This window comes from Myotis davidii, unplaced genomic scaffold (genome assembly GCF_000327345.1).
Source record: "Myotis davidii unplaced genomic scaffold, ASM32734v1 scaffold449, whole genome shotgun sequence".
Classification (NCBI taxonomy): domain Eukaryota; kingdom Metazoa; phylum Chordata; class Mammalia; order Chiroptera; family Vespertilionidae; genus Myotis; species Myotis davidii.
The window spans coordinates 3,783,818-3,802,283 of NW_006383007.1; the positions used below are offsets into that span (position 1 = coordinate 3,783,818).

The 18,466-nt window shown below is 41.1% G+C and overlaps 1 protein-coding gene across 1 annotated transcript in view; it reads right to left on the reverse strand.

Moving 5' to 3' along the window:
- The window catches only part of RASGEF1B (RasGEF domain family member 1B), a 540,242-nt gene that overhangs the window by 340,475 nt on the left and 181,301 nt on the right, over positions 1 to 18,466 (reverse strand). The window contains exon 3 of the mRNA XM_006778195.2: positions 3,668 to 3,721. Within this exon, the coding sequence (XP_006778258.2) occupies positions 3,668 to 3,721 (54 nt within the window). The remainder of the gene's footprint in view (positions 1 to 3,667; positions 3,722 to 18,466) is intronic.

The following is an 18,466-nucleotide window of genomic DNA, read 5'->3' on the forward strand; positions in this document are numbered from 1 at the left end:
AGAGAGAGAGAGAGAGAGAGAGAGAGAAACAGCTGTTTCCCTGCCCCCTAAAAAAGTTCAATAAACTAATGATAGCTGAATTTTTTCAATAAACTCTCCAACCTGAGGAACCTATTTCTAAGGCTATAGGCAAGGATTCTGTATAGGACTCTAGGTTACCATATGGAGATGGAAGTTACAACAGGGTAAAACAGAGCATTTTGATGGCAAACTGAAAAACCACTGTTTTTCATTTCCAAGTAATTTGTGAAACAAATCTCTAACCTTTAACCCATCCCTGGGATTAATCTTACCCCTGACCCTCACCCCATCCATCACCCTCAGCTGTCCATCATGCCTGGCCTATCTCTGGCCTATGCCCCTGGAGTGGGAGTCAGGGTGAGGGCGAGGAGTCCCAGGGAAGAGGTGAGAATATCTGTTTTGCACATTACCTTTAAATTAAAATGCTGGAAGTTCAATAGTGCTATGTCAGAATATCCCCACAGGAAAATTACTGAGTCAACCTATCCGGGTGCAAATATCTTGCACTGAGAAATGGAAAAGTATCAAGACACAAAAAGATATAAATATCAACGAACATAAAACAGGTGGCAGGAGATGCCGTGGAGCATGCTGAGGCTCATTCTCTGCTGCTCATCCACCCAGTACACACCTACCATGTGTCAACTCTAGTTCAGTAGTGTGGGCTAGAGAGGTCACAGAGGAAGAAAATCAGAAGATATGAACTAGGTCTACCCTCCAAGAGCCTGCCTGAGTTAATTTGTCCCTAGAGTAAGCCATTTCAAGTCCTGGCATATTTGTTTTTCCTCTATATAACAGTGGTTCTCAACCTTCCTAATGCCGTGACCCTTTAATACAGTTCCTCATGTTGTGGTGACCCCCACCCATAAAATTATTTTCGTTGCTACTTCATAACTGTAATTTTGCTACGGTTATGTATGAATCGTAATGTAAATATCTGATATGCAGGATGTATTTAGGCGACCCTTGTGAAAGGGTCGTGCGACCCCCAAAGGGGTCGCGACCCACAGGTTGAGAACCGCTGCTCTATAACATATTAACAATAACAATTTTCTTGTAATAGGAGGCACTCAATAAATAATCATGAATGAATGAATGAGTGCATGTATAGCCCCTAAATGTTTTGAGGCTTTCCAAATTAAGGAGTGAACTAGTTGGTCTTTGACAGAAAATAAGAACAGGTGATCTTACAACTGTGTAAGGTGGTGTTTAGGTAGTAGGCTTTGGGATACTTGCTGTCTTTGGCTAACCACTTAAATCCCCACCCCTCGCCAACACCAGCTAGCCATTAACATCTTATTTTAGTGTAGAAATTACCTTGATAAATAAAACCTGAAAATCAATATTCTTTTTTCAACAACTATGAAAAAGAAAAACAGTGCTCTTTAGAATAAAATGGTCTCAAAATGATATCACACTAATGAACAATCATGTATATAGCAAATCCATTTATTAAATAAATCTTTATTGAGTTCTTACTACCCGTGGGATATTATTTTATTATTCCTAACTGAATCAGCCATTGTCCCTTCCCTCTAAGAGCTGACTTTTTAGGGGAAAACTAGACCCATAAATTAGCAGCTAGAATCCAATGGCAGAAGAAGATGGCAAAACACTAAAAGCAATGGTTTTTGTATCCAACTGCTGTTTGACCCAGTGATCTCACTTCTAGGAATATATTCTAATAAACCTGAGACATCAATAAAAATATATATGTGCACCCCTATGTCCATAGCAGCATTACTAACAATAGCTAAGATCTGGAAACAGCCCAAGTGCCCACCAGTAGATGAGTGGATTAAAAAGCTACGGTATAGTTACATGATGGAATACTACGCAGCTGCAAAAATGAAGGCGCTCTTAAACCTTGCCACAGCATAGACAGACCTGGAGACACTTATGCTATGCAAAATAATCCAGTTAGAGAAAGACAAATATCACATTATCTCATTTATATGTGGAATCTAATGAACAAATAAACTAACCAACAAAATAGGTCCAGCGGTATGATGCATGGAACAGAATAACAGATCTCAGTGGGAAGGGGGATGGAAGGGTCAGGATGGGATTAGCCAAAGATCATATATGCACAACCCATGGACACAGACAATAGTGTGGGAAAGGCCTGTGGTGGGGCGGGGATTGGGTGGGAAGGGACAAAAAGGGAGGAGGAGCAGGGGAATGAGGGACATCTGTAATACTGACAATAACTTTTTCAGAAAAAGTGAGGCACGGAACAGTTATGTAACCAACCCAAGGTCACGTAAGTAGTAAGTGGCAGAACCAGATTTCAAAAACAGCCAGATCCCAATAGTCCATGCTTTTGGGAGTCAGTCATATAAATGTCCTAACAGAAATAAAGAAGGAAAAGCATTAGCCTAGTGGTGAGGGGGGAGAAGATTCAGAAGAAGTTTAACAGACTTTATATGTAAATAAGTAGCCAAAATCAAAAGGAGGCAGATATTGACTCAGTAAAATGAAGAACTCTCTAACACTGTCTCACTAGTGAACAGTTAGGCTCATAAAGTTCCCTGTCAACAGAATATCCAGGTAGAGGCTAGAAGTCCACCTACAAATGATATCAATGGCAGTAACACTCTGGGAAAAGTGACACTAGAGAACCCCTAAAGTCCCTCCTTTCTCAAAAGTCTATAATTTTAAGAACATTCCATGGACCCCACTCTCAGGAAGCAGAGAACAAGACAAACTCAGCAGAACTCAATTAAGATGGAGATCTAATAGGCAATTAAAAAACCATCAAGGTAATGAAATGGGTGGCATTCAGAACAGTGGGCACTCACACCACTAAAGATGATTATCTCTGCTACCTATTTTTATATCAAGAAAATTCAGAAATGGAAACAGCACAGCAAACAATGTCATGGTATAAAATCCAGAGAAATGCCAAGTAACTAAAATATGAGACACTAATCAACTCATTATGCATCTGGTTTTCCATATCAATAGATGGCGTCAAAGAATTTATTTGAGTTGTTTGGACTGTGAAATCACTTCTTTCCCCTCAAGAAGGAGAAGATCTAGTTAAACCTGAGATTAAAGAGGCGGATAAAAGTGCCCCCTGGACAGCAATGGCCAGGAATTAGACACGCTGCTACTACTGTGGCAGGCAGTCTTGAGACGTGATCCATTACAGGGGTGTCTTCCATCAGATGCCAGGGAGGCTAATCCTTTTGCAAAGCATGACAGCTTCTCACACTTGATTGTGGTGAATCCAAACCAGATTTTATGCTATACGATCAGCTTTCTTTTGCAATACAAAATCATTTTTATATTGTATTGGGTATTAAGTTCATTAGATTTAAATTTGCAAACAAAGATGTAGATGCCTGCAATGCAGCCTGCTCTGGACTCCCTTGAGGCTCATCTAGCAGAATAAAATGTCAAATAATAGCGAGATAGAAATATATTGAATCAGGGCTTCTCTATTTAAAAAATGCTGTCAAATGATAACAGAGTTTTCCACTTCCTTAAAGAGAACCATTCAAATTTCCATCTCTAAAGAAAGAAGGCTACAATGTGTCATCAGAACATTCTCATTGATACCATTGCTTTTCAAATGAGTGTCATCAACCCTGAAGCCTTTAGTACTCTGACAGCAGGCTCAAATTCTTAGAGGCTGACTTACCTTTTTGCAGTCAGATAAGGACTTCTCACTGCCCAGTGTGCTGAAAACGGTGGTCTGCAAAACAGGAAGGTGGGAGACACATTAGAACCGTCGGAGTGTAATGATATAGGCCCAGACCTGTACATCTCCAATCAAGGTGGGTACCACTTCCTGGAACCCCACTGATTTCTCTGGAATTTAAAAAGTGTCTGCCTTTCACTGCTCCCAATGCCACACACGCCCCCAACTGGAACATTTATTATAGGCAACAATGACCCAGTGAAATAAAGATTCTTATTTATATTCATTTCACAAACAAGTTAATTGTAGCTCAATTAGGTTGCCAAAGATCATACACCTTGGAAATAGACCAGAGCTCAAAGACAAGTTGTCTGACTCCAAAACCCACCTTCTCAACCACACATGGTACTTTCTCTTTATCTTGAAGAGATATGTCCAAAATGTCAAATGCCAAAAATCTTTCAAATGATAACTTTTATGATCTGAGTGACGAATGGAGCTTCTCTCCATTCATGAGGTTTGTGACTCTGAACAGAGGTACCATACAGGCTTGCATCTCATCTCCTCTTTCTTTAGCACATCATCATCCCAGTGATTGACATATTTGTGTATCTATTTTCTTGACCTCATGAACTACTAGAAAGGCATTTAAACATTCAAGGCCAGTTGAAATTTACAAGTTTGTTACTTTTGGATTATCCTATGAAGTGTTCAACTGAGCTGTGGTCAGCCACATACATAGTATTTGCTTTTTTTGTGTCAGTAAATCTTTCTGTTTCTTTAATTACAAAACTAATATGTATTCTTAATGAGTTAATCCCCATTCTAACCTATCCTCCCGAGGTAACCAATAATAACAATTTGTGTTCATCTTTCCACACTTTCTCTACACTCACATGAATTACATGTTAATTATATTTATTATATTACATATGCACATATAGAATTTTCTTTCTTGAGATCACACCATCCTACTAAGACTATATTATCAACATCTTCCCAAGTCAGTTCATATAGACTGACTCATTATTCTCAATAGCTATGTAACATTCCATAATATAGATACCCCATACTTTATGTATGCTTTCCTTTATTGATTGATATTTAGTGATTTCCAGGTTTTGATTTTTTTGTGTTGTTTTCTTTGTTTGCTGCAATAAGTATCTTTAGATAAAAATGTATATATATATATACACTGATAATTTTATTTTGGTTGAATAGGGTCAAAAGAACTAAAAGAAATGTATAATAAATACAGACTTTGGTAAGGCTTAAAGATCTAATGTATATAAACTTTCTCCTATGCTCTCCTCATATATCATAAAAATATGTACCAGCTCACCTAGAGTTTTATTTTGTTTTGGGACAAGCACTAGGGAAAATTAAGAATCTGAGCCAACATATGATCTGCCCCAAAATAATATGCAGTATTAAAGGACAGAAAATAAGGATGTGGATACACACACACACACACACACACACACACACACACAAAGTATCTTTAATGAAGAAAAAATAAGTTTAATATTTAGGTTGGGTGTGATCCTTAAATTTGGTTTGCTGGTAGTTATTTGTGTTTTTATTTTGTTTGTGAGGGAAGAAATACATGTTATTTAGAAAGTTTGAATTAAAAGGGGAAAACTGGGAAGAGGGAAGTATTTTGGTGTTGGAAGAAAAGAGAAAAAGCAAAAGTCAGAAGGGAGGAAAGGTTCACAAAAACAGACACCAGAATTACCAAGAAAAGGAAGAAAAGGACTCCCATAAGGAAACAGCCATCTTTTCTCAAAGAACGAGGGCACGTGATTCATTCTTCTTATCATAACCTGTCCCATTGATCAAATTTCAGCCCTGACAAACAGCAGCCTGTGTTGGCAGGACCAAGCATAGTCCTGGAGTTCCATGCCATGTTTATCTATGCTGCTGCCCGGTTTGCCTTGTTTCTCTCATTTCTATATTCCTTGGGGATGCAAGGGAAGATACCTTTGCTTGCTGTTCAAAGATATACCACCAACGAGAAAGAGAAAAGCCAAAGGAAGCAGTTCTCACTGCTATAGTGAGAACCCCGCCTGCAATCTTTCAATCAAATACCTTCCTCATGACCTTCATCATCTTGACACATTTGTATACCGGAGCATCCTGGCATGGGGGCCCTCTGTTCACTCTCGGATTTCTGCTCCAGGGAGGTAAAGTCCTAACAAGACTTGGTCACTGCTGTGGCCCCATTACCTAGCCCAGTGCCTGAGACAAAGAAGGTATCCAATTAATATACATTGAATGGGTGCCAAAAAAGAAGACATAGGCAAAACTGTACTCCTTATCCCAAAACACTGTCTGGGAAGCATAATGCTGAAAACTCAGCCTCACATGTAGTAAGTAAAGCCAAAGGAGAGAAATAAAACTCCTGAATGATAGCAAAATACATTTTCTTTCTATTTAGCATATGTCCATTATCTATTATCCACTTGGCTTGGCTAAATCAATGTTTCAGTGCCGGGCCTATGAGCATTTTGAACTGGATAATTCTCTGTTGTGGGGGCTGATGGGGGCATGCATGCTGTGCTGTGCATTGTAGGATGTTTTGCAACATCTCTGGCCTCTACCCACCAGATGCCAGTAAAACGTACCCCTCCCCAGGTCAGTTGTGACAACCAAAAATGTCCCCAGACATTGCCAATTGTCCCCTGCGGGGGGGTGCAAAATTATCCCCAGTTGAGGACAATGGGTCTAAACTCTAAAGGAGCTAGTTACAGAAATTATTCTAATTCCCTGGCTAGTGCAACAATTTTTTTTTTCCTGGAATTTCTCTTCTTGTCCATGATTTCAAATCACATTCTCAGTCCTAAATGGAAGTCAAAACCTGAGGAGGACCCAAATTCCAGCTATTGAACACTGTGCGGGCAACTTGAGAGACTAAATGCATTTTTAAGCTTCAGACACACCACTGGGGAGAGTAAATTAACTAACGTGTCTAAAAAAGACAGACATTAGTGCTATAAGCCCAGGGAAATGATCTTTGAAATTAAACAATGCCATTCAACCTTCAAGAACAGTGTCAGGTAACCGGAGAAACACAAGGCAGGAGGAATGAGAGCCAGAGATGGGTGAAATTGGCCTTCCTGAACAAAATTAATACGATTAGCTCTAAATGTTACATTTGTAGAAAAGAAACACTTGAGCCAAAGGACAAATGTATGGTGAATCTCAGCACCCGGAAGGAGTGTGAAAGAGGTACCTATGGCACGGGTCACTGAGAGTCCGTCTCCTTAATTTGGCCATTTTCTAAAGGGATTTTACTCATACGCTTGGTCAGTCTCATTCCATTCCTGTCTAAAGACTACGCGGCATTCCAGTTCGCTAATTGCAGCTATTGTAAATGACTTCGGGTGGGCTTTCTCAACCTTCCATAACATGTTCACTTTAATTACTGAAAATGAAAGACTCAAAGCATGGCAACTTACCCATGCTGTGACCTTCTTGATTGTTGCATTAATATTTTTCTACTAAAGAGGAAACTCCTCATGAGTCCCCTCCACCAAAGTTGCAGGATGCTGCATTTGTCACAGGAGCGCCAGCGTGATGACGCACAAGGGCTTTTGTAGCGCGCTGACTTCTAACCCTGTTGGCAGGGTGGCCAGCATGGGGCGAACAGTATTGTGCATGGACCACTGTAGCAATTTCCCAAAATGAATCTAGCAAGGTGGGGCCCCACTGTTTGCCATTTATGCACTGATGCCTGAAATTCCACTTATTAGAGCTCAGTTTTTAGCATAAGGCTTTCAGTCATAACAGACAAACCCTCGAGAGATGCGAGGGTGAAAAGGGGGAAATTGAACACTTCGTGTCTTATAATCCGTTGGTCTATTACACCTTAGAAGGAATGAGTTTATCAGATCCTTTCCTACAAGCAGGTATTTTAAAAAATAATAATTTCAAACGCAGACTTAACAGGAAATGAAGACTTACATCATGAAGACATTGGATACTCAATGGTGATGGGAAAAGGTCTAAAGGCACAGATGGCAGGTTAGACTGCCTAAAGTGCAGACTGTGAGATGGAGGTGAGTGTGCAAGAGGTTTATTAGAGAGTGCTGTTGGGATCTCCACCTGTAGAAGGAAGGGGAAGGGAGCAGGTCTGAGCAGAGGGAGACGTTGGGCCGTGGTGTAAATTCAGCAAAGGTCTCAGCAAACCAAATGGGGAAATCTAAAGATGGGACCGACCTGTCCCATGTGGGATGAGGGGAAGGGCTGCTTTGGGAAAGGGTCATCACCATAAACAAAATGATTCTTTTCAGCCAACGGCAATTCCCTAAGAAGACTGACAGCACAGGGCAGCCTAGCAACAGGGAGATCGGTGTGGTACATTGCTGTGTCCACAATTAATATATTTTACTTTGATATACTTTTGCTAAGGACAGATACTGGCTATGGCAAACTTACTTTAGTTGAATGGTGACTTCTTATTAGAGCTTACAGTTTTGCTGGCCTTTTATGATAGAGTTGTTGGGCAGATAAACAAATGGACCACTTGCTCAGGAGTCTAGGTCTTTAATTCTTGTCACTTCTTAATAAACCTGCTTGTGGGCTTATGATGGATTGCTGGCCTCGAGGTCTTGAATTTTTCATTATGAAACAAGGAAACCCATATGCATTTCCTTTTAGGTTATAATAGCTCTGGCTAATTTGGAGAAAATGGGCCTGATACTATCAGGTATATTGTTTGGAAATCAGTGTGTATACTGCCAACTTCTTTTCTCCATCCTCTAAGGAGGACTATTTGACTAGATAACACTGTCTGCTCTTGGTTATCTACAGAGGTAGAGAGTTTTACAGGTGACCCACAAAAGCATAGCTGATAAGATGTCTTTACATCTGACTTTGAGACACACAAATTATGGTTAATTCAGAAAACTGAGGTGCTTAAACATGTCTTCGTCAAATTACCACTAACAGCCATGTGTAGAAATATTCCAATGGGCAGAAAGGCCAAAGCAACCCAGAAGGAAGAGTGACTTGAAATAACAACTATAAGGCCTTGGTCAGAGAACCCAGATGGAGGAGCAGAGATTGAGGGTTTATCCAGTCCAGCCTATGGAAAGAAACTTCTGGCAGGGCAGCTGCTTATCTGAGTCTCACGGGTGGGAATGTTTTGCAAAGTGACTGAACACTGAAAAGAGACTCCATATGTTCCATACTCCTTTTTAAGGGAGAGTATACCTCTGAGAGTTATTACAATGTTATTTTATTCCCGCTAAATTAGGTTTAAAAAAACTGAAATAGATATAGTCTATCTCTCCTGAGCCAATTTCTGCCATGGAATGTCTATAACTAAGATTTATATTTTAAAACCAGCAAACATGTGACATGATTAAATTGGAACAAAGTCAGGTGTAAAAGAAGAGAACAGCATTGAGTATTAGATTATAAAAATTAAGGAATTCAGAAACTAAATATCTGCGATAGATGGTAGTGTAATGAAATTTTATGTCAAACATCAGTGCCTGTGTGCGTGTGTGCGTGTGTGTGTGTGTGTGTGTGTGTGTGTTTTGTTCTCAGCCAGATTCCACCAAACAGAGGCCAGCTAGTTTTGATAAATGGTTGAATTCCATTGAAAGCTGTGAACCCTGTAAAGGAATGATGCCTGCATAAAGCATCTTCATTTGATACCTGCAATTTGCACCCCACAGACACACTGGCTGATTTCTTACTCCTTGATGGATGTCACAACTAGGCCTACTCATATTACTAACAGTTTGAAAGTCTCTTACACTTGAATCGATGGCTCCCAAAAGTGCATACTACTTGGATGTTCTCACAGACATTTTAGTCAGCCAATTTTAGGATTTCTAGCATGAATTTCCATTTGGTCTTCATATTTAGTAGATTAGTATTGATACATGTACACTGAAAATAGTGGTAGCCCTCCAGGCAAAATATGGCATTCATATTTATTTATTTTAACTGCATAGTTTTAAAATACAACCAGCTAAAGGAAAAAAAATTATAGCCTGGAATAAATGATAAAATTACAGTGTTTTCTTGTAGCCCATGAATACTGAAAATTTCAATTAACCAAGTGAAAAGCCATTGAATATGCCAGCAGGATTTATATCCCAGACTAATGACCATCATCTGCATCCTATTTAGCTAATGAAGGTTTGGAACACTTGTGGATAATTAAGGGAAAGCTGATGGGAGGAAATGTGAGCCATGGAAAGATCAAATCTATTTATGTCTGCATTTAAAACTAAACATATCTAATAGTTCACTCAATCAAGGCATAATGTCTGCTCATGTGGGATAAGATAGATTCCCATAAGTTATGAGCCACCAGCATGGCTTGGTGGTTGAGCATTGACCTATGAACCAGATTAGCTCCCCAAACATGAAATTCACTCCTCATTCACTTATTCAATAAATTCTTATTGAACACCTACCATGTACCCCTGCCCTTGTGGATCAAAATGACAGCACCGTGATTTCCTTAATGTTTTCCCACCACTTCCCCTCTTCTACCTTAATTAAGTTTACAGCTCTGGGTTTCACTTTACCCAAGTAACTACCATCTACCTGTCTGTCATAACAGTGACGGCATAGCTGCAATCCAGAGGCAGGATGGGAAAGGACAGGGTGTGCAATAGGGTACCTCACTTATTCTGAGACCTGGGAGGGCACAAAGGGGTGAGCCTCAGACTCACTAATTGGTAGACACTCATGTGAGGAAGATGAAAGACTGAACCAGTCATTTCATTCAACTGTTAATATCCCACTTAAGTAGGAGCACCTTAAAATCCCCTCTCTGGACCCCCACCATAATCTCCAACAAGTTTGTGTTTAACAACAGCCATGCTTCAAGGAGCTGCAATCCTAGAGTCTATGTCAGTGTTGAAAATGGCATGTTGTAGAAAGTCAAATGACAACTCCATCTTAAGTACACATGTTCGTGTCTTTCAGAATCACTCCCATGTCTGAAAGGAAGGCCAAGTACAAAAAATCAGCAAAATCAGAGCCTACACATATCCAGGTGAGCATAACTCTAAGTCAATAGATCTCAACCATTGGTGGCATAAGAATCACCTGGGAGTCTTGATAAAACCCTAGGGCAGTGGTTCTCAACCTTGGCTGCACATTAGAATTGCCTGGGAATCTTTTTAAAATCCTGATTTCTGGGCCCCATCCTCCAGAAATTCCGTTTCTTTGTTACTAATGTTGTGGCCCCACCCCATAACAAAGAAACAGAATTTCCAGAGGATGAGGCCCAGAAATCAGGATTTTAAAAAGATTCCCAGGTGATTCTAATGTGCAGCCAAGGTTGAGAACCACTGCCCTAGAAGTTCTGATTCAGGAGGTATGGGGCAAGGCCCAGGAATCTGCATTTCTAATACATTCCCAGGTAAAATTGATGCACCATACCTTGAGAACCAGTGACCTAAGATATACCCAAGTAGTTAACAGCAATGATAACTTTTTTAACCTCATAACAGAAATAAAACAGTATTTTTGACTGGAATTTCCATAGCATAATTTTAATTAGTAACAATACTAATAATACCTTCTGACATTTATTTAAAACTTCCAATTTCTAGGCTCCTCAACACACACTGTTTCACTTGAATTTCCAAACAACTCTATAAAGTAGTTGTTATACTCACTGTAGAACACTAAGAAACAGAGAAATGCCCAGCTGGCATGGCTCAGTGGTTGAGCATTGACCTATGAACCAGGAGGTCATTGTTCAATTCCCTATCAGGGCACAGGCCTGTGTTGTGGGCTCAGTCCCCAGTATGGGGCATGCAAGAGGCAGCCAATCAATGACTCTCTCTCATCATTGATGTTTCTATCTCTCCCTCTCCATTCCTCTCTGAAATCAATTTAAAAAAATATTTTTTTAAATAAAGAAAGAAACAGAGAGGTTAAGTGACTTGCCCAAGTTTTCTTAACTAGTAAGCAGTTAAATCAAGGTTAGGTCATTGGCCTTCAGAAGTATTTCTAGGATAGAGTGTGCTATGAGAATTATACTGTGGGATCATCAGAGTACAATATGAAATTCACCTAAAAACTAACAATGTGAGGTTACTCTAGTCTCATATCAATGTCAAAGGTGCTTTACTAACAACTTAATATTAATTCCTTCTTCCTCAGCATTGTTTATAAAAGCTAATGAGACTTTGCATTCATGGTGAGTTTTATGAAAGAGATTTCTTTTTATTCATTTCAGAAAGGAAGGGAGAGGAAGAAAGAGATAGAAACATCAGTGATGAGAGAGAATCATTAATTGGCTCTCTCCTGCATGCCCCCTACTGGGGATTGAGCCTGCAACCCAGGCATCTGCCCTTGACCAGAATTGAACCTGGGACACTCCATCCACTGAGCCAAACTGACTAGGGCTAAAAGAGATTTTTTTTTTAAAGCTTCCTTTAAAAAGGCTAGGTCAAGCAGAGACTGAGAAGTCCTATATAATAAAAAGCTAATATGCAAATCAACCAAAGGGCAGATGACACACACTGACCACCAAGGGGCAGATGCTCAATGCAAGAGCTGCCCCCTGGTGGTCAGTGCACTCCCACTGGGGGAGCACCACTAAGCCAGAAGCTGGGCTCACGGCTGGTGAGCGCAGCGGTGGTGGCAGGAGCCTCTCCCACCTCTGTGACAGCACTATGGATGTCTGATTGACGGACATACCTGAGGGCTCCTGGACTGCAAGAGGGTGCAGGCCAGGCTGAGGGACATTGCTCTCCCTCACCCCAGTGCACAAATTTCATGCACTGGGCCTCTAGTGTATACATAAAGTCCAGATACAAAGTTAAGGTCAGCAGCAACTGTGAACCCTAGGAACATGGGAGAAGAGGTGTTAGCTTTTTAGTATGGGTCCCCCCACCCTACAGGGAGTGAACCTTTGATGTTTTCAGGTTAGTAGCTTTGGGGTAGAAACCTGTAGGGAGCTCTGAATCTGCAGGAAGCACAAGGAACTCCATGGTTTACAAACTGCACAGGAGTAAAAGACAGGACCTGAGCATGTTCTCCACAAACAGCCACTGGAACCAACTCCCTTGCTGTGCCCTCAAACCCTTAATCCTGGTGGGGAGGATTCTGCACACCAGGTAGGTGCTGTGCTTTGGGGCAAGGGATGGAGACACTATCAGGACACAATTCACGCACCTTACCACAGTATTTGAACGTGGCCAATTAGTGCCAAGAGGAGCAGAGCCACAAAGCAGACACAACAAAACGCATCATATCAGGACAAAAGGCACTGAGCAGGGTCAAGCTTCATCCCACACAGTGGCAGACCAAGTCTCCCTAAAAATCATCAACATAGGCTAACAGTGCTTACTCTGGGTCATCCCATTACAGTGGGGCCTTGAGTTATGAGTTTAATTCGTTCAGTGATGGAGCTCATAACTCAAATTACTCGTATGTCAAATCAAAAAGTGAACGAATGAGACACATGATACTGGGCTGATGTTGTGGCGTTCACTGTGACGTTCGCTGCACCAACTAGCGGTGGGGTATCTGAAGCTGGCTCCTAACCCGAATTTTAGCTCGCAACTCAAAGCAAAAAATCGGCCAAGAGAAGGCTCAAATCTCGAAAAACTCGTTAGTCGGGACACTCGGAAGTCAAGGCCCCACTGTATTTTTTCCAGAGCAGAATATCCTAATATGATGTGGTAAATGCTGAAGGAAGATGGATTGAAGGAATTGAGGCAAATAAGATGAGCAAAATATTTATGTATATTCTGACATCAAAAGAATAGTGAGAAAACTTTATATTAAAATTCTATGTATATAAGCATCGACAATTTTTGAGCCAATAGCTGTGGAACTTTATTTTTTTTAAATATATTTTATTGATTTTTTTTTTTTTTTTTACAGAGAGGAAGGGAGAGGGAGAGTTAGAAACATCGATGAGAGAGAAACATCAATCAGCTGCCTCCTGCACACCTCCAACTGGGGATGTGCCCGCAACCAAGGTACATACCCTTGGCCGGAATCAAACCTGGGACCCTTCAGTCTGCAAGCCAATGCTCTATCCATTGAGCCAAACCAGTTAGGGTTAGCTGTGGAACTTTAATAAGACATCAACTACTTTGAAAGATTACTACTCAAAACTAGGGAATTTAGATCCTTAAAAGCCCTGCAAATCTCTACTGCACCTTATCAAGCTCCTTTGGTGATTCCATATTGCACTGTAAACTCATCGAGGCCAGAGGCCAACTTTTAATCATCTTTGTCCCCTATATTTTAGCACAGTGATGGTCACGGGGGTGAGGATGCAAAAAGAACTTCATAAATGTTGAAGGCATAGTTAATCAGGTAAGGGAGGAAAAAGAAAGAAGGAGGAGGGAGGCAGAAAATAAAGGAAGAGTAATGGTAATGGGGCTGCATATTATGTGGGAAAGGTATTATGAATTGAATTGTTGGCCCCAAAAGGAGATGTGATGTCCTAACCCAGTGATGGCGAACCTTTTGAGCTCGGCGTGTCAGCATTTTGAAAAAACTCTAACTTAACTCTGGTGCCGTGTCACATATAGAAATTTTTTGATATTTGCAACCATAGTAAAACAAAGATGTATATTTTTGATATTTATTTTATATATTTAAATGCCATTTAACAAAGAAAAATCAACCAAAAAAAATGAGTTCGCATGTCACCTCTGACACACATGTCATAGGTTCGCCATCACTGTCCTAACCCCTAGTACCTGTGAATGTAAGCTTTTTTTGGAAATAGGATGTTTGCAGATAATCGAGTTAAAATGACATTATTAGGGTGGGTTCTAATCTAATATGACCAGTATCCTTATTTAAAAAGAGGAAATTTGGCCCTGGCAGGTATTCTCAGTGTTTAGAGTATAGGGCAGTCATGGGCAAACTACGGCCCGCAGGCCGGATCCAGCCATTTGAAATGAATAAAACTGGAAAAAAAGACCGTACCCTTTTATGTAATGATGTTTACTTTAAATTTATAGTTCACACAAACACTCCATCCATGCTTTTGTTCCGGCCCTCCAGTCCAGTTTAAGAACCCATTGTGGCCCTCGAGTCAAAAAGTTTGCCCACCCCTGGTATAGGGTCAATGGTTTGATTTCCAGTCAAGGGCATATACCTGGATTGCAGGTTCAATATTTGGCCAGGTAAGGATCCCATGCAGGATGCAACTAATAGATATGTCTCTTTCACATTGATGTTTCTCTCTCTCTCCCTCTCTCTCCCTTTCTCTCTTTCTCTCTCTCTCTCCTCCCTCCCTTCAACTCTCTTAAAACTCAATGGAAAAGTATTCTTGAGTGAGGATTAAGAATGAATAAATGAATAAATAAATAAATAAATAAATAAGGGAAATTTGGGCACAGACACGCACAGAGGGAAGATGAGGTGAAGATAGCCGACTGATGATGGAGGCAGAGACTGGATAGATGAAGCTGTAACAGAGAAACACCAAGGACTGACAGCCACCATTAGAAGCTAGGAAGTGGCAAGGAAGGATTCTACTCAGAGTCTCAGAGGGAGCATAGCTCTGCTGACACCTTGATTTTGGACTTCTGGCCTCCAGAACTATGAAAGAATAAATGCTGTATTAAGTCACCCAGTTTGTAGCACTTTTTTATGGTAGCCCTATTGAAACTAACACAGAGAGAGGCTCTCTATTTATTGATCACCTATTACAGTGGTTGACAATCCTTTTCTGTAAAAAGACAGACAATAAATATTTTAGGCTTTGTGGTCCCCAAGGTCTCTGTCACAACTACTCAACTCTGTCACTGTTACATAAAAGGGGTTATAGACAAAACATAAACGAATGTGTGTGTCTGGGTTCTGATAAAATATTATTTTATAGACACTGAAATTTGAATTATATATAATTTTCATATATCATGAAATATGATTCTTCTTTTGCTTTTTTCCTAACTATTTAAAAATGTGAAAATGACTCTTAGCTTGCAGGCCATACAAAATCAGACAGTGGGCCAAATTACACCTGAAAGCTAGAGTTTGTTTACCCTTGGGTCCAGATCTAAGAATCAGAAACACCTGGCTCTCGTCCTGGTTCCACTAATTATTATTCTTGTGACCTTCATTACATCACTAGCTTCCATCTTCAAAAAAGCATAATAAACTTTTCCCTACCCAGCTGGATGGTTATTAAGAGGATAAGATGAAAATCATGTACCTTAAAATATTTTGCATATGGTAATGGTATTGATACTTTGATATATTTAGCTCTGTCTTACTCTTCAGAAATAAATATCAACACTAAGGTCAGGGTGCTGATCAATTGACTCTGAGTCATGAGCCAGGGCAGAGTAGAAACAAACACTACAGCCCCTTTAATCACAGGCATCTTCAGATAGATCAGGGAAGAGGATAAGGTGCATATCACAGTATTTGATGTCTCTCTCTCTCTCTCTCTCTCTCACAGTTAAATCAAGGTTCAGGTCATTGGCCTTCAGAAGTATTTCTAGGATAGAGTGTGCTATGAGAATTATACTCTGGGATCATCAGAGTACAATATGAAATTCACTTAAAAACTAACAATGTGAGGTTTAGGCAGGCAGAGGACTCTGACGTAAACCACAAGTCCAAGGAAAATGCTTATCGTCTTTGGTCACATGTGACCCTGGGCTACTGCAGAACCAAGAATTTCTTGTTTCAGGGAATATTCTAGTCTAGATCGGGCCTGCTGCTGGGAGGCTGTACAGTTTCATCATTCTAACGAAACATTCATCATCCACTAAAGCTCTTTTGGCCATCCGGAGCCTGTGTGCACAGTGCCAGCCGCTGACAAAGCCATAAATATGGCCCAGCATGCAGAACTGTCCTCACGCTCCCCGCCACAGGGTTGGAACAGTGCCCCAGCACACACTCTGTGGAGCTGCACTGGGCTGACAGCTCCAGATTCTCAGGTCTGGCACAAGGTAAAGCCAAAGAAAGCACTGAGGAATAATGAAAATAGTTCACAGGGGAAATTATCATTTGCTGATGCTGCATAGGGCTGTAGACCTCCCTGGAACTGAGTTATGCCCTTGAGGAACTGAGAACCAATCATTCCAAATTACTAGCATAACCCACCCTAGTCAGAAGTCCTTAGGAAGGAGGGATTTTTATCCCAATTTAATTTTTCCAATTCTTCTTCATCCTGAAGATTGTGCATCTCCCAGAGGTAGAGAGATAAGATGTCACTAAACTTTTTCTCAGCTCCTGACTTCCTACTCATGTTAGAAGCAAACAGGAGAGCATCTACATCCCTAGCCAACTGCTGGCTGCTACCAATATCTGGGGTCTCATCCTCCCTGTTGCCCTCCTCCACACTGCCACCTCCATCCTGGCACATTAGCACCACCCACCTTCAAAAGAACAGAGAAAAAAAAGCCCTGGTTGTTAAATATCTCTTACCAACCTGACACATAAATAGGCCAAAGGTGTCCCTCCTGGGAGCTTAATGAAAGGGGCATGAGCTCAAACCCCAGCACTGCCCCTTCTTATGTGGACTTGGGCACACCACTTAACCTCTCTGAGTCTCAATTCTTTATATGTAAAACTAGAGGCCCAGTGCACAAATTCGTGCATGGGTGGGGTCCCTCGGCCTGGCCGGTGATTGGGCCAATCGGAGCTATCAGGGCCGGCCAGGGGAAGGGCCAAGGGAGGTTGGCCAGCCTGCCCTATTGGGGCCTGCTGGCTGGTGGGGAGGGATTGCGGGAGGTTGGCTGTGGGAACACACTGATCACCAGGGGGCAGCTCCGGCACTGAGCATCACTTAGGCTTTTATATATAGAGACTAGAGGCCTGTTGCATGAAAAGATTCATGCAATAGGCCTTCCCTTCCCCTGGCTGCCAGCACCAGTTTTCCTCTGGCACCTGGGACCCAGGCCTTCGCTCCGGCCGGAGCCGCCTTCAGTCTTCACTACACCGCTTTGTGCCTACATATGCAAATTAACCGCCATCTTTGTTGGTGGTTAATTTGAATATATCACTGATTAGCCCATGGGAGGCGTAGCGAAGGTATGGTCAATTACCATGTTTATCTATTATTAGATAGAACAAGATCATTTACCTTAGAGTACTTTGTAAGAATGTAAGAGGACATGTACTCAATAAATAGCTAATATTACCACTCCTGAAAATTCTGAATTCTGTTCTTCTCCAGCTCTGTTTCAACCACACTTACTCTACAGCCTTCACAAAGGCCTCATTACAGGGATCAATGCCACTAAAGACATAATGTGGATGAGGAAGCAAGGAAAAGGCTACAAGGTTCCCTGAAGCCTGGGCTCTGGAAGAGCCAGTGGCTGGGAGCAGGAAGGAAGGATGGGCCCTTTCCTCCCCCTGGATGATCTTCAGATTATTATATACAGGCAACTTGTCATGCTCCTTGTCAAACTAGATGGATGATGACTTATACTATGAATGCTGTGCAGTACCAGAGAGGGAATAAAGTGATATGAATGATCATTTTACACACACACACACACACACACACACACACACACACAGTTATGTTTGAAAGTCTGACTTATTAAGAAAACATTTCAGGGACTTCTATAGCTTACCTCCCGAAAAGCATGATCTTTCCTGCAGCAAGAGAGAATACAGTCAGGAAAAAAATGTAGTTTGTTGTTTTACTTGAAAAACTACTTGTCATCCAGATAAGACAGTGAAAACATGAACCATACCCACAATTATTTGGGGGAATTAGAAAGTATGATAGTCTTAAGCCTAGCTGTAGGTGCTTAATGATAAGACTCCCTCCTTATTGAGCACAAAAGAAAAAAGAGAGAAAGAACTCATGGACATGGAAAACAATGC